We start from the raw sequence: 23,496 nt of genomic DNA on the forward strand, positions 1-23,496 counted from the left end.
TCTTTCCTGAAACTAGCAACATTCATAAATCGTCCAAAATCACCCTCATTTTAGCCCAACTCCTTGATTAACCCTTAACAGCCCGAACCCGGAACCGGCAGTCAACTCAATTTGCCTATTAAGACTCAAATTTGCGGTGCCCAGAATCAAATAAAACGTCCTGGCCAATTCAAATGCCATTTCTTTCTTTTGTCAGAAATGTTTGCCCAAAAGAAAAAGGCCTCCCAAGTCCCTGCTAATCTCATTAGGAAGCATTTTGGGGATTGTTCCAAAGGAGGAGGAAAAGAAGCTCGCAACCTGCCACGCCGGAGAAAACATCTAAATTTATGTGAACTGACGGGTCTTATCAGCGGAAACGCCCCCTCCTGCTGCTGCTGTTCCGGACAGTCCGGTCCGACCACACGAAATAATCCCCAAATAAGATAAATAACTCAGACAAGGATAAGCAGATTCGGCCGCCCTCCTCGGATTCCTTCTAATTGCTGCCCTCGCGGAAGCTTTTCCCGCCCGTTACGGATTAGCCGGTCGTAATGTGTGCTCCCCCGCGGATTAGTGTCCAACGAAACTCAACAAATCTTCATTCCGCAATAAATTTTCAAAAAGTCTCACCTTCCCGCTGGGGCTCCTCGGTCCAGGGGTGAAACCGGGACCGGCGCGGATGTCCGCCCAGCAGCCGGTTGTAGAAATCCATTCCAAATTGGGACATTTTCGGCGTTGGCGACGGTTCTACAAATCACTCAAAAATTTCACAACGACTACAAGAACACACTGCAAAACTTCCGGCTCGCGAAAAGCACTTTTTGGCTACAACGTAAAACGAGGAACCGGATTTCGACGGTCAAATCCGAACACGACACGGAACACGGGACAGAACCGGACGAACGGGGAACAGGAATGAGGTCGGCAAACACACCACACGCGACGGGAGCTGTTTGTTTACACGTTTTGGCGCCAAAAAGTGAGCTGTCACTAGCGTGGGGATCGGAAATAGGGCAGAATCGAGCAGTCGAGCAGTTTTGTGCACGGTTGAGGGGAGTTGGGCGAGTTACTGAAATCATAATGTTTCAAAACTTATAAAATTGGGCACTAAAGCCCTATGTCAATTTTTATGTACAACGGTAAAAAACACGTTTAAAAACTATTTCTGATCACTTTTTTTTTCATTTTAATGCAATTTTTTTTTACAAGACAACATTTTTTCGATGGATCAACTATGGTCCCCTTGGAACGAGCTGTCAAGTAGGAGCTTTTCTGTCAAGAAGGACCGCGAGGTTAATTTTTCAAAATTGATTTAAAAATCCATTTTAAACTCTTTTTGGTCGTGCAAAGGGTCATTGTACTCAGAAAAATAAGCTTTATCGCTGTAAACAATAATATCAGCAATCTAAGCTTCATTTTAGGACCCAATTAAATGGAATCACTTTTCTAACAAGACTAAAAATTAAAAAAAACACACGCATTTTTTTAAATATTTTTGATCAATTTTCCTTATTATGCAAATATTTTTGTTCGAAAATTTGTGAAACAAAAAGTGTTTTAAATTTGAGAAAATAGTGTTGAATTTGAAAACGGAATAAGACTTCCTAGTCAGAAATTTACCAACACATTCAAAATATGTTTACATGGCAGCTACGAATGGAGCACCCGATTCGATTGGTAGAATCCATTCAAATAATATTATTTTCACAGGGCCTAGAAAATTTTATAGATTCTGAATTTGAATAACATCAATTACATATTTCTTATGGAGCGATCACATCTGTATAATTCGTATTTAAGCTGAGTACGGAGCTCGGAAGGAATGCGATCACGAAAAGTGCGCATTCATTTCGTGGCCTCCTCAAAATATTGACATCTCTGTTTCTAGAATTCTAGAGTTCTAGAATTCTGGAGTTTGACTTTGACTGAAGGCGGTTTCTGAAACACCTAAAAAGTAGAAACTTAAAATTATTGAGTGTTTTTGTTCCTGACTCAAGACACCCTAAGAGAAAAAAAAACTTTTTTTATTGGACCTTTAAAAAAACTCCAGAATTCTTAAAATCTATCTTTTTACATATTTAAATAATATAAGTTTCTGATCTGCAAAAAAATATATTAATTTAGATTTTCATATTTCTGTATTTATGATATTTATGTTTCAGATTTTTTTAATATTTGATTTTGAAAACTAAAAGATCATTGTTATGATTATCACCCTGGTTTACTGCATTGTGGACACAAAACAAATTCTGCGTTTTGAGATTCAGTATAATATTTTTTTATATTTTCGTCGAAAATGTAAAAAAATCAAGATTATAAAAAGCACCATCTTTCGAGTGAGGAAGAAGACAAGTTGACCGATTCTTCGGCTCCTTTTCAAAAAATTCCCAAGTTTTTTTCAGCGTTTTGGCTGTAGTGGCACAATTGGGTACTAAAGCCCTATGTCAATTTTTATGTACAACGGTAAATAACACGATTAAAAACAATTTCTGATCACTTTTTTTCATTTGAATGCAATTTTTTTTTTTTGACTAGACAACATTTTTTCGATGGATCAACTATGGTCCCCTTGGAAGGAGCTGTCAAGTAGGAACTTTTCTGTCAAGAAGGACCGCGAGGTTAATTTTTCAAAATTGATTTAAAAATCCATTTTAAACTCTTTGTGGTCGTACAAAGTTTCATTGTACTCAGAAAAATAAGCTTTATCGCTGTAAACAATAATATCAGCAATCTAAGCTTCATTTTAGGACCCAATTGAAGAAGAAACCCCCCAATGTTATTACATATTTGAAAAGATAATTGATTTTCCAACATAGAAATGACATGCATAATGTACAATATTATACCTGTGCTTCTCCTGAAATGAAAATGTAGCGTGACGGGACAACATCGTATAACTGGAATTTTAAAAGGCACACCAAAAAAATCGACACAGTTTTGCCAGATTGATTTTTAAAACTTTTGCTCTTCTACACATTATCACAAATTGAAAAACGAATCTTTTGCTCCTTGAACTGAAAGATTTGGTTGAGATTTGAGTTTTTGCCAGCCATTTCTTTTCGTGACGGGACAACGAAAGGAGCAGATTTATGAAAAAAACTCCTCTCCCATTCAATGACTTGCAGACCATATTTGGTCAATATTTTTGGCATTTCAGATAAGAAAACGCATTTAAAGCACATTGCAATTGTTAGATCATAATTAAAATGAAATTTTTCATATAAAAAATCACATTGAAAATTGAAAAAAAGTGACATTTTGGTGTAGCTTCGCTAAGAATCGGTCAGTTATGGATTTTTTTCTAAAAATTACATTACGATTTTCTAAACTAACCTATCAATCTTTTTTTCAAGAGTTAGTTTGCGATATTATGTTAACTATGCAGTAGCATATTAAAATAGCCAAAATTAATTATATTTGGATGGATGTCTTGCAATGAAATCTTTAAAAAATACCAGAATTGTAAGTTCAACAATACGGATTTGGATTACCATTTCAAAAACTCGGAAATATTTCATAAATTTGTATTATTTGTAAATTTGATAATTTGACTAACTTAACTTACAAAGCTAGAATGATCGTGTGTTGGATGTTCAATTCAATGAAGCTTTAACTTAAAACGTTTATCACTGCCTTTGTTTGGTACTGAATTATGCATTTAACAAAAAATCAATACATCATTGTTCGAACTATTCTTTTCTAAGTATCTAACCTTTAAATGAAGCGCACAATCAACCAAACTGCTCCAGTCAAAAAAAATCTAGGCCACTTGCGCAACAAATCACCTACACCTCACGCACGATCGCACGTTCTCGGTGGGCTTCAATCTCCGGAACCGTCGACGGCGAGGCTAACCAGCAGAGCCCATCGGTCTGACTCCCAAAAGCCTCCCCAATTGCGGAAATTTGAAATATTCAATTATCGAATCCCGAGGCTTTCCATCTTTTTCCTCCAACGAACACATTCTGCTGCAAGAAAATTCCTCCTCGAGCCGGGCGAAATGTGGAATGTGAAGCTCGTTCAACACGCTCTCTCGAGTCGTTCCTCCTTGTACAAATATCAGACACGAAGAACCTACCGACGACGACGCCATCAGATATGTACTGGAAAGCCAATAAGCTACATTTCGTACGGTTCTTCCTTGTCTTGCAGCTAGGAGGTGCACGTCCTGCGAGAGTTCCGGATTCGAGAACTGTAGCCAACTCAAACTCCTCGGAGGACCTCCGAGAACGAAAGAGCTCGAACGGACTCCGACTCCAGCCGTCCGGAAGTATTAGGCGGAAATGAAGAAAACGATAACGGGGAACGGGGGCGGTAATTGAATAATTTCAATTAATTTGTGCGAGCTCCTTTCGGTAGGTGGCGCCCCGTGTACGCACTGCTGGAACGTTTCTTTTTTTCTGGATCGTGGATCATTTGTGAATTTCTAATGAATTTCTGCGGAAATCCGCCCACCGCATTCCTTCCGCGGTGATACACGCAAAGCAATTTGCCCAAGTGCTCCGAGAAGTCATTTTCGCTATTTTTAATCGCTCGTAAAACCCTCGATTGTGCGATACTTGGAGGCTGCAAAGTAATTATATCCTAGCGCGCGCCAAAAGTGATTGTAATGATTGCCGGAAGGTGGCGTCGTTGAAAAGGACTTTCCCCACTGTAGGGTCTGATCCCTTCGAGTGTGATACCCCTTGGCACATGAGGTGTGTCAGTGGTAGTCGTGGGAGAGAAGAGCGACAGTGGGCGGGAGAGTAGGAACAAGAGACTGACACCCTGACTGAAAAGTCCGTCTGACGTCCGTCGTTTGTCGTCCGTGCAATCGTACGACTTCGCACGACAATGTCGCGCGACTATCGCACGAATGTCAAACGTTTTTGCACCAAAATGTCGTATTTGTCGTGCGATCGATAATCGAAATTGTACGACATTGTCGTACGACATTCGACCGACGTCGCACGGTTTTGTTATTTAGAATGTCGTGCTATTGTCGTGTGCTGTCATTTCGGATTTTTGGGTTATGTTGCAGTTGAAAAAACAGTTGTTTTGTTTTTATTGATTTTTTTTTATTCCAGTTGTCAAAATTTCACAAAAATATTTATTGTACACTTAATTTCACTTGCGGATCGGCGATTCTTCCCCAACTTGGCTTCCTTCTGGATTTGCCTTGACCGCAGCTTCCGGCTTGGGTGTTGGTGTTCTTCTGAGGCGGCCGTGGCAGCATCTTGGTCGTGTTGGACTTTTGTTCCTCGACGAGCTGATCAAAACCCGGATGCGACGCCCTGGCGACGATCTTGGATCTCCGACGGATTGATGTTTACCGGAGTAAGAGGAAACGTGGGTTTTGTGGAGTACGAGTACGAAAAAAACGGGGCTGCTTCCGTGGATTCTACGGAAGCCACGAGTGACCACACGGGAACGCATTCCGGTTTCCGGTAGAATCAGATTGGAATATGTTTGTTGCCTGAAAAAATATAGCATCAATCAACAATTGGCAAGAATTTATAAATTAAATTAAGATTTCAATAATAATAATAATTATAAAATTTCAATTCAATAAAATTTCAAATATGTTTTTTTAACTATGAAAGAAAAACTAAATTTATGAACTTTCAAAATTTAAACATTTAAAAAAGAATTATAAAAAATAGATGTCTAGATAGATGATAGATTTAAATTTAAAATTATTGCAATTAGTTTTAAAACCCGAGAATATTATTATTTGAAAATTATACCTGATTTAAGAATGCTAAAAAAATCTCAAATTCTAAAATTTTAAAATTCTAAAATTCTAAAATTCTAAAATTCTAAAATTCTAAAATTCTAAAATTCTAAAATTCTAAAATTCTAAAATTCTAAAATTCTAAAATTCTAAAATTCTAAAATTCTAAAATTCTAAAATTCTAAAATTCTAAAATTCTAAAATTCTAAAATTCTAAAATTCTAAAATTTAAAATTCTAAAATTCTAAAATTTAAAATTCTAAAATTCTAAAATTCTAAAATTCTAAAATTCTAAAATTTAAAAATTCTAAAATTCTAAAATTCTAAAATTCTAAAATTCTAAAATTCTAAAATTCTAAAATTCTAAAATTCTAAAATTTAAAATTCTAAAATTCTAAAATTCTAAAATTCTAAAATTCTAAAATTTAAAATTCTAAAATTCTAAAATTCTAAAATTCTAAAATTTAAAATTCTAAAATTCTAAAATTCTAAAATTCTAAAATTCTAAAATTCTAAAATTCTAAAATTCTAAAATTCTAAAATTCTAAAATTCTAAAATTCTAAAATTTAAAATTCTAAAATTCTAAAATTCTAAAATTCTAAAATTCTAAAATTCTAAAATTCTAAAATTTAAAATTCTAAAATTTAAAATTCTAAAATTCTAAAATTCTAAAATTCTAAAATTCTAAAATTCTAAAATTCTAAAATTTAAAATTCTAAAATTCTAAAATTCTAAAATTCTAAAATTCTAAAATTCTAAAATTCTAAAATTCTAAAATTCTAAAATTCTAAAATTTAAAATTTAAAATTCTAAAATTCTAAAATTCTAAAATTCTAAAATTTAAAATTTAAAATTCTAAAATTCTAAAATTCTAAAATTTAAAATTCTAAAATTCTAAAATTCTAAAATTTAAAATTCTAAAATTCTAAAATTTAAAATTCTAAAATTTAAAATTCTAAAATTCTAAAATTCTAAAATTCTAAAATTTAAAATTCTAAAATTCTAAAATTCTAAAATTCTAAAATTCTAAAATTTAAAATTCTAAAATTCTAAAATCTAAAATTTAAAATTCTAAAATTTAAAATTCTAAAATTTAAAATTCTAAAATTCTAAAATTCTAAAATTCTAAAATTTAAAATTCTAAAATTCTAAAATTCTAAAATTCTAAAATTTAAAATTCTAAAATTTAAAATTTAAAATTCTAAAATTTAAAATTTAAAATTCTAAAATTCTAAAATTCTAAAATTCTAAAATTCTAAAATTCTAAAATTTAAAATTCTAAAATTCTAAAATTTAAAATTCTAAAATTCTAAAATTCTAAAATTCTAAAATTCTAAAATTCTAAAATTCTAAAATTCTAAAATTCTAAAATTTAAAATTCTAAAATTCTAAAATTTAAAATTTAAAATTCTAAAATTCTAAAATTTAAAATTCTAAAATTTAAAATTCTAAAATTCTAAAATTCTAAAATTTAAAATTTAAAATTCTAAAATTTAAAATTCTAAAATTCTAAAATTAAAATTTAAAATTCTAAAATTCTAAAATTCTAAAATTCTAAAATTTAAAATTCTAAAATTCTAAAATTCTAAAATTTAAAATTCTAAAATTTAAAATTCTAAAATTCTAAAATTCTAAAATTCTAAAATTCTAAAATTCTAAAATTCTAAAATTCTAAAATTCTAAAATTCTAAAATTTAAAATTCTAAAATTCTAAAATTCTAAAATTAAAATTCTAAAATTCTAAAATTCTAAAATTCTAAAATTCTAAAATTCTAAAATTCTAAAATTCTAAAATTCTAAAATTCTAAAATTTAAAATTCTAAAATTCTAAAATTCTAAAATTCTAAAATTCTAAAATTCTAAAATTTAAAATTCTAAAATTCAAAATTCTAAAATTCTAAAATTCTAAAATTCTAAAATTCTAAAATTCTAAAATTTAAAATTCTAAAATTCTAAAATTCTAAAATTCTAAAATTCTAAAATTCTAAAATTCTAAAATTCTAAAATTCTAAAATTCTAAAATTCTAAAATTCTAAAATTCTAAAATTCTAAAATTCTAAAATTCTAAAATTCTAAAATTCTAAAATTCTAAAATTCTAAAATTTAAAATTCTAAAATTCTAAAATTCTAAAATTCTAAAATTCTAAAATTTAAAATTCTAAAATTCTAAAATTCTAAAATTCTAAAATTCTAAAATTCTAAAATTCTAAAATTCTAAAATTCTAAAATTCTAAAATTCTAAAATTCTAAAATTCTAAAATTCTAAAATTCTAAAATTTAAAATTTAAAATTTAAAATTCTAAAATTCTAAAATTTAAAATTCTAAAATTCTAAAATTCTAAAATTTAAAATTCTAAAATTCTAAAATTTAAAATTCTAAAATTCTAAAATTTAAAATTCTAAAATTTAAAATTCTAAAATTTAAAATTCTAAAATTTAAAATTTAAAATTTAAAATTTAAAATTCTAAAATTCTAAAATTTAAAATTCTAAAATTTAAAATTTAAAATTCTAAAATTAAAATTCTAAAATTCTAAAATTCTAAAATTCTAAAATTCTATAATTCTATAATTCTAAAATTCTAAAATTCTAAAATTCTAAATTTAAAATTCTAAAATTCTAAAATTCTAAAATTCTAAAATTTAAAATTCTAAAATTCTAAAATTCTAAAATTCTAAAATTCTAAAATTTAAAATTCTAAAATTCTAAAATTCTAAAATTCTAAAATTCTAAAATTTAAAATTCTAAAATTCTAAAATTCTAAAATTCTAAAATTCTAAAATTCTAAAATTCTAAAATTCTAAAATTCTAAAATTCTAAAATTCTAAAATTCTAAAATTCTAAAATTCTAAAATTCTAAAATTCTAAAATTCTAAAATTCTAAAATTCTAAAGTTCTAAAATTCTAAAATTCTAAAATTCTAAAATTTTAAAATTCTGAAATTCTAAAATTCTAAAATTCTAAAATTCTAAAATTCTAAAATTCTATAATTCTGAAATTCTTAAAAATTTTAAGTTCCGAAATTCTAAATTAAAAAAAACAATTTTTAAAACTTAAAACAAAACTTGAATTTGTATTTTTTTTATTTTGTAATATTTTTTTTTTAAATTTAGTTTGTTAAAGTTTTTTAAATTTGTATTTTATTGAAAATTTAAAAAAAAGATCTGAAAAATCAGTTTTTTTTTATTTTTAAAATTTTAAGAAACTTATTAAGTTTTCAAATGCGTAGAATTAAAAAATAATGATCTTTGAAATTTTAGAATTTAAAAATATAAATTATTTCAATTTTAGAATTTACAGAATTTACAATTTTTGAATTTTAGAGCTCATAATTTTCAGAATATTAGAATTCAAAATTCCAACTCGTGCGTCCAACGTTTTGGGAATTTAAGAACTTTATAATGTTGGATTTTTTGTATTTATAAATTGATGAATTTTAGTACTTAAGAATTAAGGAATTTTAGTGTTTAAGTTTTTGTCAATTAAAAAAATTTCTTATTTTTGAATTTCATTTTTTTTTTCAAAAATATTTGAAGACTTTGAGAATTTGAAGAATTAATAAATTCTAGAATTTAAGAAAAGAATACTAACAATTTGCACAATATCAAGAAATTCAATAAATTTAGAATTTTCGAATTCTTACATTTTTAAGTTCTGAAATGCTAGAATTTTACAACTTTACAATTTCAGCGTTTAAGTTTTTTAAAAAATTTAGTATTTTTGATTTTTTTATTTTTCAGTTTGGAATTATTCGTTTTCGTTTTCGTTTTACGGAGCAAGGTGGGGGACGCGGCCTCAAGTCAGTCCAAGTCCGGTTTCTTGTGGAAAAAAAGGGTAGTGGCCGAACTAGTATTGCATACCAAATGAACACCACCGGAAGATATAGGGGATCGGGAGGGGGGAGGTGAAAGAAAATTAGTGTTGATGTGAGTAGTAAGAACTTGGATGATTTGAGCAGTTACGGTAATCTAAGTTTAACACTGAATAAAGAAAATCTGAAATTGTGATTCAAAGTAAGAAGGCCCAGAATAAATTAAATTATTAGTTAATATAATAAGAAAATGTAACTAATCGTAGATCTATACAAAAGAAACCTATGATGTATTCCAAATTTAAAGGAAATAAAAAATACTAGAGAAAAAAAGATGAAAACTAACTGCCGACCTGTCACGTCCGTCAATAGTCTTGTCGTACATTACAACTAGAAACAGATCTGCCAATGAAATGTTACACTTCGTTCAAATCAACTAATCATTTAAGTCCAATTATTCATCTACGGAAAACTATCTAACTTTAATCAACAACCTAAACTAAACTGTCTGAAAGTAAATTTAATCTCAAATCCCCGAATGTTTTATTATAACGCCAAATAAGGTAAAGGATCTTGTTTTTAAACCAGTCTTGCCGCTTCCAAAACCAATAAACATAAATGAACAGTTCATAAGTTGAACACTAGTAATTAAGACGACTATTTCATGCCATTCATTTCATTAGGGCATAGAGCTTTGCAAACAAGAGTGCATCTCTATTATACCTTATGTAAACTGTCATTTGAGTGAAGGAGACACACTCCTGTTCACAAAACCCATGCGTCCTTTTGAAATGTTAGGCTCCATTTGATCGTCAAGGCTCCAGTAGACCCTCGATTCGCAACAATGGTCGATACAACCATAATCCGAAAACCGTTAGTTCAACAGATTAACGAATTTTGTCCGATATCATCGCACTATTGATTGACCGAGACTCTATGGAAATTTTGACATATCAAAATGCTACGTAATAATAATTTTTAAATAAATTTCAAAATCTATTCTATCCTACAATGCCTAGAAGAGGCCTCTGTTTCTGTTGTGAGTAAGCGCTGGTTTCAGAGTTCATTTTTCAATTTAAAAGGGGTGGGAGACGACTAATTTGCTTCATGAACTCCTACTCGGCCTTGGGACCACCTCTTAAGACACTGATGGCTCCTAGCTAGGAATTAAACCTAGACACAGCGTCGAGGCCCGCTTCGCATGGCAAAAATGTTGGCTGAGGGGAAGTGATATTATCACGAAATTTTATTTTAAAGCCAACATTGCTAACGGCGTCGAGGTCCTTACTCATGCCCAAGGATTTTTCAGTTTGGAATTATTGGATTGAAAAGTTAAGAATTTGTTATGTTCTATTCATCCTATTTTTAATTTCGATTGTCCAATCGCACTTCCAGCACACCTCCATCGTTTCTAAAACATGACTCACCAGTTCCATTAGGTATGCGTCGCAACCTCCCGCGGACGGTAAAACACCAAACACCAAACACCAACCGCTTCCACGATCGCAAACTGGTTCCTTCCCGTCCCGTCTTCCGGAATGGCCTGCCGAGTAAACCATATTTCCCGTCCTCCTCCTCCTCCGCCACGAAGACCGAAATCTGGAATATAAGACACTTTGATTCGGTCGCTCGCCCACTCCGGCCGGAACTTTTCGGCAGAAAAAGTAATTGAACCTAGTAAACAACTTACCTATTAACTGTCCAAAATCCTCCAAAAGCCTAAAAGCAACAACAACTGGTTCGACTCGGTTGCAATCAACAGAAGAGAACTGTCAAACTGTTTGCGTCGACGATGATCGACGTCGAATTGAAGGAAAATCGATCGAAAAAACTATGTCGAGCATGTCGAGTGTTTGTCGTCCTTTCGACCAATCGATATCGAAACGGTAAAATCAAAACCGTGCGACAACTCGTACGACGTGCGACATTTTTCAAACAGGGCAGTCATGGATGAACGGGGAGTGGAAGTGCACGTTGCGCGGAGTGGTGTTGCGACGCGAGTGGTTCGAGAGGTACCGGAATCAGGTTCCGAAGGATCCGCAGAGGAATCGGCGACGGACTGTAGGTCAGGGGTGGTCGGGAGGATGACTGGCAGCCAACAAGCTGCGTCCGTTACGCCGGGACCTTACAATCTGGCGACGAGGATGAAGCGCAGGTAACAGTGATTTTTTTTTGTGTGATGGAATATAGGGCTAAGCAGGCCATTGTTTGAAGATGTTTTTTTGTTTTCAAATGAGTGTGAGTGCACTCAGAAAAGGAGAGGAGAGATACTGTGAGGAGTTTCGACCGTTTGATCGTCGTTTGAGAAAGGCGAAACGTCAAACAAAACATGGGTGCGTTTAGTGATCCAAAATAAAACGATAAGTCAAATAATGTTGACGTAGGACTTCGGTCGTATGACGTAGGATAAGTTTGAAATGTAGTAAATGAATTTATTTGATGTTAAGTTCCAAACGGTTTTGACAAAGAATTTGAACAATATGACGTAAGACAAGTTTAAAATTTATAATTTGAATTGAAGGATGATTCATCAACTTTCGAGTAAAAAAAAAAAAATGTTACGAAGGATAATAAGACAAGTTGCGTATCTACATCATTGAGTTGTATTCTTCAATACTACAAAACGAATTTAAATTGTGTAAAGTTGAGCTGATTGGAGGACCTACAATTAACTTAAATCATTTTTTAGTTGATGCTTCGAGAACTACTTTTGTGTATTAAAAAAAAAAAACTAATATACCTTAACATATTTCAGATTCCAACAGATGTCAATGCAAGAAGTAAACAAGGGGTTGTTTTCAGGTGAAATGTCCCTGTTGTTACAGGTGGTGAACGAGAGGTTGTTCACGGGTAAAATGTCCCTGTTGTTACAGGTGGTGGACAAAAGGTTGTTCACGGGTGAAATGTCCCTGTATAATTTACGGGTGGTGAACAAGAAGTTGTTCACGGGTGAAATGTCCCTGTATAATTTACGGGTGGTGAACAAGAAGTTGTTCACGGGTGAAATGTCCCTGTATAATTTACGGGTGGTGAACAAGAGGATGTTCACGGGTAAAATGTTCCTGTATAATGTACGGGTGGTGAACAAGAAGTTGTTCACGGGTGAAATGTCCCTGTATAATTTACGGGTGGTGAACAAGAAGTTGTTCATGGGTGAAATGTCCCTGTATAATTTACGGGTGGTGAACAAGAGGTTGTTCACGGGTGTTGAATGAAATGAATGTTCATTGGATAAGTGATCAGTTGTCTAGCTGTTCATGATTGAAACTGAAGTTATCCCTGTTACTGTAGGATGTGTTCAAATGGATTGTGCAAAGGTTAAAAGATCAGCTGTCTAGCTATTCACCAATGGAAATGGTGTTGTCCTTATAAATATTGTAGGTGGTGAACAAAATGTTGTTCACGGGTTAAGAGTTCAGTTTTCAAGAGGATCACGAGTGGAATAGCACTGTCCCTATAATTATTATAGGTGGTGAACAAAAGTTGTTCACGGGTTGAGTGTTCAGTTGTCGACCTGTTCACAAATGGAAATAGTACTGTCCCTATAATTATTATAGGTGGTGAACAAAAGTTGTTCACGGGTTGAGTGTTCAGTTGTCAAGCTGTTCACAAATGGAAATAGTACTGTCCCTATAATTATTATAGGTGGTGAACAAAAGTTGTTCACGGGTTAAGAGTTCAGTTGTCAAGCTGTTCACAAATGGAAATAGTACTGTCCCTATAATTATTATAGGTGGTGAACAAAATATTGTTCACGGGTTAAGTGTTCAGTTGTCCAGCTGTTCACGAATGGAAATAAAGTAGTCCCTATAATTACTATAGGTGGTGAACAAAATGTTGTTCACGGGTTAAGTATTCAGCTGTCCGGCTGTTCACGAATGGAAATAAAGTTGTCCCTATAATTATTATAGGTGGTGAACAAAATGTTGTTCACGGGTCTAGTGTTTAGTTGCCTAGCTGATCGCGATTGTAAGTAATGCTGTCCCTATAATTACTATAGGTGGTGAACAAAATGTTGTTCATGGGTTAAGTGTTCAGCTGTCCGGCTGTTCACGAATGGAAGTAGAGTAGTCCCTATAATTACTATAGGTGGTGAACAAAATATTGTTCACGGGTTAAGTGTTCAGTTGTCCAGCTGTTCACGAATGGAATAAAGTAGTCCCTATAATTACTATAGGTGGCGAACAAAATGTTGTTCACGGGTCTAGTGTTCAGATGTAAAGCTGTTTACTAATGAAAATAGTGTTGTCCCTATAATTATTATAGGTGGTGAACAAAATGTTGTTCACGGGTTGAGTGTTCAGTTGTAAAGCTGTTTACTAATGAAAATAGTGTTGTCCCTATAATTATTATAGGTGGTGAATAAAATGTTGTTCACGGGTTTTGTATGTAATTCACGAATGGAGATGTCCGTACTGAGGAGGTTCAGTTTTCTAACTGTCAAATAGTTCTAAAAGAATTGTTTTTATATGTGTTATAAATAATGAACAAAGGTGTGAATCATGGGTGTTTCAGGAGTTGTTGAAGCCATTCAGGAATTGAAGTCAATCACAATAAGTCAACCGTTTGAAATTGTCATGGATATTAATATATATAGTTGATAATCAGAGAGTATAACTTGTTATTGTAGTTTTATCAGTATTAAGACCATGTGCCGGGAATTTGGAAGGGAAAGGGTTTTGCGAATGTCCACTGAAATGCCTAGCATAGATATGATTTGAGAATGTTTGCAGGAAGCCCTTGTGCACAGGAGGCTTGAGGATGTTCATTAATGCCTGATGTAGAGATGGCTTGTGAACATCTACTAGTAAGAATGAAAGTAGAAGATGATTGTGAATGTCGTCTATAATACCTGACGGAGAGATGGCTTGTGAATATCCACTGGAAAGACAGTTGTGGTGAAGGGTTGTAAAAATTACATTAGTAAAAGGGTTTTTATGAAGAGAAAAAATTTCAAATTAGTTGCTGTTTATTTCGGCCATGGCTTAACAAGAGTTACATGTGATGAAGTGAAGAGTTAGGGATCAGCAGGAGCGGTTCAGATGTGGCTCTTGTATAATAGGTATTTTTAGTTTTGAATAAAAATAAAGTACAGTTAAGTTGTAGCTGATGATGAAAGCTGTATTCACAACTGCGAATTTAGCATGGTTTTAAATAAAGGCAGGTTAGGCCTTGCATGGTTGATTTAAAGTTTATTATTTAAAGAATTCATTCGATACGAAACATTATTATATCGTTGAAAATGTTTAATGAAATTTATTAGTAAGAACGGTAATAGTCAATAATGTTTATTTGATTAACTATTTGATTGAGTATACAATTGAGTGACAAACGTTTGGATTAAATGAGGATTTAGATGCTGACCGTGTAGGTAAGATTCATGTATTGCAATATTGAAATGCTTATTTGGAGTTGTGCTGTACAATGTAATTTTGAATAGTGTTAAATTATGTAAATAATAAATAACATTGGTAGTCTAGAATCTGGAGATATGCCTATATAAGAAAGTTTTGATGGAATGAAAAGTCCTTTTAAACGATAGGTTTTGAGTATCTATGTGTTGTTTTACTTAATGGGTAGATTCAGTTATTGCTGTTTATGTACGATCCAGTACACTGGAGAAGCTCAACTATTCGCATAGGGCTTCGATGAGTTGGATGTTAGAGTGACTATTTTGAATATATTTCACAAATGTGCGTACATCATTGGCATGATTTCTTGTGAAATAAATTTTGTTATTAGTGTTATTCATGTGATCTGAATATATAGCCAATTTGTCTGAGTAGACAGTTAGATTTGTAATATTATATTGTTATTATCATTTTCCACAAACAATTTACCAAAGTTTAAATTGAACTTACTTTAGCAAAAATACAATATTTGAATCTAGTGTGCTGAACATCTGATCAATTTTGAGATTAAAAATTGCAGGATTTTCAAAAGTTCAAAGTCATTTTAAATTAATACGAGCTTATGGTTAGACAATAAGTCAGAACTTGTTTTAAACTAAGTACATGTATGATTTTCTAAAATACTTTAGGAACGTTAGAGATTCATGCCGAATTTAAAAAAAAATGAAAAAAGAAGGGAAGAGCGATAGGTATTTAATGGACATATTTCTATGAGTTTTTATCTTTCCAAATTAAGTTCAATTCAAAGAAATTATACCAAAAAAACACCATAACAGAAATAACTAGAGGAGTTGGAAGTTATTAGATTCATGCAGTGTGATACACTAAAAAAAACACATCTGCCAATACTTGTTTGATGGCGTTCTTTCAACTAGATAAAAATGATGGCCATTCGACAATGAACAAAACATCACAGTAATCAAAGCCGATGTTTTATTGACATTCTACAGCAATGATCATTGTTTCCGTTACGACCTAAGTAAAGTTGATTGTAGAAAAGGCATTACTTTTATCGCTATAGCATGAATAACGGTCAGGTATTTCAAAATAAAACCAAGGGGGGATTGTAGGGTCTGATCCCTTCGAGTGTGATACCCCTTGGCACATGAGGTGTGTCAGTGGTAGTCGTGGGAGAGAAGAGCGACAGTGGGCGGGAGAGTAGGAACAAGAGACTGACAGTCATGGATGAACGGGGAGTGGAAGTGCACGTTGCGCGGAGTGGTGTTGCGACGCGAGTGGTTCGAGAGGTACCGGAATCAGGTTCCGAAGGATCCGCAGAGGAATCGGCGACGGACTGTAGGTCAGGGGTGGTCGGGAGGATGACTGGCAGCCAACAAGCTGCGTCCGTTACGCCGGGACCTTACACCCACCACCATCTTTGCCTCCCGTGAAAAGGTGGTGAAATTTGATTGTTGTCGCGCGATTCGTGTTCGAGGTGATAAAGGCGATGGCATTTTCCAAAGTTTGAAAGGCAGGCCAAAAATGTTCGGCTTGGGAAGAAGGCGTTTGCCTCGAAGGGATGGGAAATTTTTGCAAGAAATGACAATTTAATTTTAATTTCTACTTAACAATCCATTGATGATGGGCGGTGTGAACCGCTTTACAAATTTGTGTTTTAAGGAGACGTTTGGCAAGCAATTTTCATTTGATCTTAGGATTATGATTTTGGAAAGGGGTGAGGAAATCTTCTCTGAAATTAATCTGGTTATGACGCTTGAACGTTTGGTGAACGTTTTCAATAGAAATTTAATATTTTAGAGATTAATGTAGATGTTTCTGTTCGATGGAAATACATACAAATCAATTTTCATATTTCTAACTTTAACTAAACAAAATAAGGCTTTCTAGAAGTGATTTAACCTAAAAACGAGTACGTTTATGGCACCAAAAGGACCTAATAAAAATAATTTTATGAAAAAAACTTAAAGAACGCTCCTTATGTGGAAAATAAGCAGCTGTAATTTCCAAAAAAACACCAAGTTTTTTATATATTATAAATTTATCATTAGAAGGCCTTATAAACAAAAAAGAGACTCCATTTTAACCTAAAAATTGTCAAATTCTATCTACTGAACAATTTTTTTACTGGGTTAGCTGTCAAAGTCGATTTCTGAAATATTCTGAATACTTTCCAAACTGCTCGAAAATCATAGAAACCCCATGCAAAATTTGTCGCAAGTGAATTTTATAAATCTGTCAACAAAGCTGCAAAATGGAGCACCCGATTCGGGTGGTAGAAATGACAGTTCTCCCATAAGGAATACATTGTAGAAAAAAGCAAAAACTGCTTGAATGGAAATGCTCCAGTCTGGCAAACGTGTTTGCATTCGCAGTTTACATGAAATCAAACTGATCGAAAAAATTAAATAATCGAGCAATTTTCCCCACACTGAAAAATGTCAGCAGAACGAAATCAATGAAAAATTTTAAATTTTAAAACAGATGAAAAGTGAAAACTTCCGATTGAAGTCTCCTGAGAAGAACATTTAATTGCCCAAGAACAAAGTAAAATATTGATTTGCATTGAAATCGAATTGAATGACCGGAGTGACAGCCGCAAACAGGTTCGGTCGTCTAGTGTTTGTGTTTGTACGGACACACAAATCAGCTCCAGACACCGGTTCCACCAGAAATGGACTTTAGAGGAGTGGGAAATTTCCAACAAATAGCTTGTAAATAGGTCACAGAAATATACCAAGACGACGTCCTTTCTTGGGGGGGTTTGAAGGTCCGTTCAAGCCACTTACCGTTTCTGTTTTCACTATCGGCAGGTTTCATCTGGATCGGATGGTGCATCTGGAACGAGAACAAAGAATCCATTGTTAGCGCACTTGCTTGGTACAATATTGTCAATAGTTGGTGAGGGTTTGGAATAATTGGCTGTATGAGTTCAGAACCCTGCTGGTTTGGCCCGGCTTCCCACAGAGTTTGATTTCCAGCTGCAAAAGCAAATATTTCTTTTAATTAAAACTTTCCCTTTGATCCACACGTGGGAGTTCGGGGTAAACGGCGATTGTGGGATTTTCGCACGAAAACAATCATTTCCCATGGTTTGCGCGATGGGATGTACTCATTCGGGTGGTCGACCACCAGGAAGTAGGCACAATCGAGCAGGATTTCCCGGTCAATCGAACCGTTTGGAGCCGGCTTGGCTGTGTACTTTGCGCCAGAGGTGGTAGGGAGCGCATTGTTGTGAGTGTGTGTAATATTATTGCGAAACCGGCACCGACAGCGATTTTCCAGATGAACAGCGCGCTACGTGTGTGTGTGGTGAGGGTGTACGTGAACCGGTTCGCTGGTTTCCGGTTCGGGGAGGGCGCAAGATGGAGCCGCGGGTGTACACAAGGAGTGTCAAGACAGTTGGCAGCAGTTACATGCTGCGGTGGCGGGGAACGTGACCGTTTTGCAGTATTTGGTCACGTTTCGTGATTATTGAGTTATAATCCAATCTTGTATTTTGCAGGTTTTCCGGTTTGCGGCATCCGGCGTGGCTGACGTCTTGTCAGAGCCCCGTTACAATTTGTGTCGGGGGGTTACTGCTGGTAATAAGCCCGCGTAATAACGCGGGTTGGTCACTCACACTCCAGAACCGGTTAGTGGTGGTATCGATTGGCGCCAACGGACGCGTCCTGACGGTTCGTAACATGTTGAATATTGCATGACCGAACACCAAACGCCCACAGGGACTACGGCGCTTGACGTTCAGCTCGATATGTCGAAGGCGCGCGAACCGTCGCGGACGCGGATCGAAAACTCAATTATTTAATAATAATGTGTTTATTATGTATTATTAACAGCCAGAATGTAAAGGTTTCCTTGTGTGTCGACCAGCGGACGTGATGGCTCTTCTGGCATCTGCACGAAGCGATGACTCTCCGGCAACAATACCACATGAAGCGATACTTGCAGCCGGATCACCGGATTATTGGTATTTCGCCGAACCGGCCTGGTAGAAAGGGACCGACCGTGCCGTCCAAAAATTGACAAGCCGACTCGACTTTCTGTCACACAGTGGAAATTTTCAATTTTCAACACGGTTCGTTTAATTGGATTCGTGACCACGCGGCACCTTCCATTATGAAAATTGATGCCTCCACAGCCACACAGGTTCAAGTCTCAATTGATCCTGTTGAACTGCTCCTCATCGCCGTAGAAGTAAACTGCCATAGCCGATTTAGCAAAGACATAAAATGGGTTTCTCATCTCGACTCAACATCACTAGCACATCGAGCACCATTATCATTATCGTCATCGTCTCACCACATTCACCAAGGTTCTGCAGAAATCGTATACAAACAACCACTTCATTACACCCTGAGGTACGTTTAACCATTTTCAAGCTCACTTGATGCCAGGACCCGGAGAATATCATCATCATCATCGTCGTCGTCGTCTACGACAGCAACGTCGACGTTCTCCGTCATGCATCAGGTACGGGAAACCGGCTAGAACCAACCGACTAAATTGTCTCCATCCTCCACTAAAAGGTACCACGTGCAATAATGAACCTCGTGAGGCTGTGTCGGTTTTTAAATTGCAGTCATTTATATTTACTGCGCCCATCCGGGGGTTTAATGTGTCAACTTTCGTATTAAATTTCCCAACCTGATCCCGGTTGGACGTCTGGACACGTTGTAATTTCGAGCAAAATCGATTACCTCGTCAGTTACAAAGTTGGGTCACCCTGCACTTTACTCACAGAGAAAATGTGTTTTAAATTCTAATTAATAGAGCTTAAAGAGCGTGCATGTTGGGGAAGAAATTTTCAACACAAAAGCGCCGTCGTCGACGCTCAGAGTCCTTGTGCCGATAAGGACACGAACAAGCTTGGCGTTCACCAAGTGGCAAATAGGACAGTTAATGAGCGAGCGCGGAAGCGCGCTCCACGAACACAAATGCAGTGAAAAGTAGGATTTCCGGTTCCGTCTTGTCAAGATTGTGCACCGTGGAGTACCGCACCGCCGCCACTTGAGCGAGTTGTGGGGATTCGCTGTTTTTGTTCCGGAAGAAAAAGGGTGGTTTCGCTTGGCGAGGTTTTGAAGTGGTTTTGTGGTGGCGCGCATGACATTCAATTAACTAGCTTCTGCAAAAAATTTAAGAATATAAATTCTACGATTCGAGCAGTTTTACACAGTGTTTGCATCGAAATAAAATGTAGACACAGCCATCTGAGTAAGAAATTGACCAATTTGTTACTGGGTCAGCTGTCAATGTCAATAGAACACCGGTATTCCCTGTGAGAAATGTCGGACGACACATTTCTCATTGAATGTTTGCGATAAACAAACACAAAAACTGCTCGAAAAATGTTAAACATGCAACAAAACTGACTTTCAAGCAGTTTCCCACACTGAAAAATGTCGAGAGAGGGAACGTATATCGTTTTCCAATGGAAAATTCTAGCATTCAACAAAAATTTCCCGATTGAAGACTTCTAACAAAAAAAAATAACTCTACTGAACTCTACTGCCAGTTTGACTCCAAAAATTCTGGATCCTCTACAAGAGTCCAATATTGATTAGTTCTGCTCATCATTATTGCATGCCCAAATGAGTCGGCTACTTTTTTCTCCTCCTCCGTCAAACAACCTCCCACCGTTTCCTGATCAATTACAAGCGGACGAGCCACACCGGTTCACCGTAATTAATGTCAAGTCACACAAACCGATTGTGTTCCGGTCAAGCAGCTCCCCGGCCGGTGGCATGCAATGGCACAATTTGTTACACATCACACCGCCGACCGGGGTCCTCGAAGTTCCTCGAGCGGGTCTCCCTTTCTCCAGCGGAAGGAAGCACTCAATAATTCATGCTTATCGATTTTTGTTTCATCACTCAACGGTGTGCTGGTGCAGGTTCGCAGCAAGAGCCTTCCGAAAGGGGTTGTTGTTGCGGGGCCTATTTTTTACGGCACCTTCGAAGAAAGCTCAAGAGGGACCACCGCCGCGGTACACAAAAGTGTTCAAAAGGTGCACTTTTACGAGCGAAAAAAAAGTTTGCTACAACAACAACACCGAAGCGCCATCACGCGACTCTTGATTCGGTTCTCAAAGTCCTTACTCGCGACGACGGTGGAACCTTCCCGATTTGGCGGGGCATGAAGAAACATATTTCATGTCATTATTAAACAGCAAATATTGAAAAGTTTTTTTCCCGCACCCAACCTCCCCAAGCTTGCACTTTTTCCCAACTTTACAAGGACTTTTAGTCTGGCAAGACCGGGGAAAAAAGTATATCAAACATTTCCGCTCAAAGAGGGAAGGAGGATTGTTTACTCTTGTTTTTCCGCTTTCCCTCTGTGTTTTTTTCTACCTTTGCTTTTGATATTTTCCCTGGCTCAATGCTTACGATGACGAAGCTGACGTCGTCCTCGCGACATGGGTATTGATCCTCTTTGGCAAATACCACCCCCACCTTCTCCAAACCCCGGTTCCGGTAAGCAAAGACCCAACTTTCGCTTCCAGTGGTGTAGCAGTAAAAAGCTCCAGATCAATCGAACCTCTCGGTCGGTGTAACGTTGTCGCGCAAACATCACAGGCAACACTTTGTTCCGATGTGTAATTCTATATTAAAAATTCTTGCTTTTCTCTTTCTGCAGTTTTCCCCCGTCAGTTTTCCCGATTCTAATGAGTTTGGTGCTATCGGTGGCTTGAAAAGAGGCGGATTTTCATCCGATCTGTGATCTGTGGAAAAGCTGTGAAAAGGGGTAAAAAGTGATGAATGAAGAATTTTCCTCTCATCAAAGGGGTATGCTGCAGAGGTGCTTGAAATCAGTAAATCCTCTGAAATCCAATAGTGTTGAAAGCCTTGGATGAGTGGAACTGTTCAGGACTTCTGTAGTTGGAATGAAAGATCAGATTTGCGTAGTAGAATTTACAAATCTTCCATAAGAGATACTTTGAAGCTATTTTCAAAAAGACCACTAACATTCGAACAGCATCACAAAACGTTAAAAACGTTCTATCATACCATTCGAGTAGTTTTTTATTTTTCTACAGTCTATTTCTTGTTAAAGAACTGTAATGGAGCACTTCCATTCGAGCAGATTTTGCTTTTTTGTCTACAATGTATTCCTTATAGCTGTATACGCACTTCGGAAGGAACCAGTCAAAAAAATTTTTAAATGGGCAGCAGCGGCAGCGAAAGCAAGCCAGATAGGGTGAAGAAAAGCCCCAAGAAATCGCTCCCTCTCCATTGTTCTGCTGTTCGTAAAGCTGTTACTTGACCCCTGTCCTTCCGGTCTGCGTACTAGCCTTATGGGAGAATGGAGCACAAGTAGTCGAGCAGTTTTTGACAGTTCGCTCCATAAGAAATAAATGGAGCATTTCCATTCGAGCAGTTTTTGCTTTTTTCTACAATGTATTCCTTATGGAGCGAACTGTCAAAAACTGCTCGACGGCGGGTGCTCCATTGTAGAAAAAAGCAAAAACTGCTCGAATGGAAGTACTCCATTGTCATTTATACCACTCGAATCTGGTACTCCATTGCTACCACTCGAATGGAGCACTACCTATGCAAAGATCTTTCAGGGTTTACACTTGTATACTTATAACTTCAAATCTCAGAATGGAGCACCCGCAGTCGAGCAATTTTTGACAGTTCGCTCCATAAGAAATACATTGTAGAAAAAAGCAAAAACTGCTCGAATGGAAATGCTCCATTTCTTACCGGGTCAGCTGTCTAAAATCAAATTCTGAGCTATTCTCAACACTTTCCAAACTCCTCAAAAAGCATTTTAACCCTATGAGAAATTTGACAGAGCCAAATTTTGAAATCTGTCGACAAAACAAAAACGATGTCATTCGACTGATATGTCGGCTTAGTATTTTCTGTAGAATATAGCGTTTTTCGTATATTTTTATTATAATTTACCTAATGATTTATCAATTTTGAATTTTAAAAACCAAAAAATCCAATTCGCCGGACAACTCACCCACAACGCATATGGAAAACAAAAATCACGAGAAAAGGAAAATAAAGAAAACTAACAACATGAACTTACCCCCACGAGCGTTTTGATGTTGTGCAGCGCATCCTGGGCTTTGAGGGCCGCTTTTCGCGTGTAAAACGTCACAAAACAGCACCCTGTGGAAAACGGAGAAAAACAGAGAAGAAAAAGCACGATAAAGCAAATGCACAACTGACGAGGGACATTTTTTGTTTGTTTTCAAAAAACTGTTTTTCGAGCTCGAGAAACAAAGAACTTGTGTACAAGGTGTTTAGCTGTGTCAATGTGTAGGTGTGTGTTGACTCAAACTCATGTAACATAATAGAAAGGACAACAGAACATTACTCAAACATTGAATAATTGAGCGCTTGATGCTCGACCGACAGTTACACGCTAAAACTGTTTTCATCCCAACCCCCGGGTAGGTGTCCCGACTGAGCTTGACAAGACTGACACATTTACAGCAGCAGCAAATCGATTCCGTGCGTCCACATTCGTCACGGTCGCGTGCTAATCTGGCCCTGTCAGGACGACGTCTTGTCACTGCAGGGCGTCCCGACGAGTTGGTCCGACGTGACCACCCCGGACAGACGATGGATTATGGTCTCTTTACACAGTGACACACTCAAAACGCACAA

The 23,496-nt window shown here is 35.6% G+C and overlaps 1 protein-coding gene and 1 long non-coding RNA gene across 5 annotated transcripts in view; both read right to left on the minus strand.

The window, feature by feature from the left end:
- Positions 1 to 23,496, minus strand: part of LOC6049763 (CUGBP Elav-like family member 2) — a 247,728-nt gene that overhangs the window by 192,341 nt on the left and 31,891 nt on the right. For both annotated transcript variants that reach the window (XM_038257897.1, XM_038257896.1), the window contains exons 3-4: positions 22,913 to 22,995; positions 17,662 to 17,710 (exon numbers count right to left, since the gene is read on the minus strand). In XM_038257897.1, coding sequence (XP_038113825.1) covers positions 17,662 to 17,710; positions 22,913 to 22,995 — 132 coding nt within the window. The remainder of the gene's footprint in view (positions 1 to 17,661; positions 17,711 to 22,912; positions 22,996 to 23,496) is intronic.
- Positions 5,037 to 11,305, minus strand: LOC119767921. Of its 3 annotated transcripts, XR_005277794.1 has the most exons (3): positions 11,194 to 11,283; positions 10,931 to 11,102; positions 5,037 to 5,434 (listed from the first exon to the last, which is right to left on the minus strand). It is a non-coding gene; the product is annotated as an uncharacterized LOC119767921 (long non-coding RNA). The 3 variants fall into 3 exon arrangements; XR_005277793.1 differs by lacking the exon at positions 5,037 to 5,434 and having other exon boundaries at positions 10,804 to 11,117; positions 11,194 to 11,305; XR_005277792.1 differs by lacking the exon at positions 5,037 to 5,434 and having other exon boundaries at positions 10,804 to 11,102; positions 11,194 to 11,290.

The sequence above is a fragment of the Culex quinquefasciatus genome, chromosome 2 (assembly GCF_015732765.1).
Source record: "Culex quinquefasciatus strain JHB chromosome 2, VPISU_Cqui_1.0_pri_paternal, whole genome shotgun sequence".
NCBI lineage: Eukaryota > Metazoa > Arthropoda > Insecta > Diptera > Culicidae > Culex > Culex quinquefasciatus.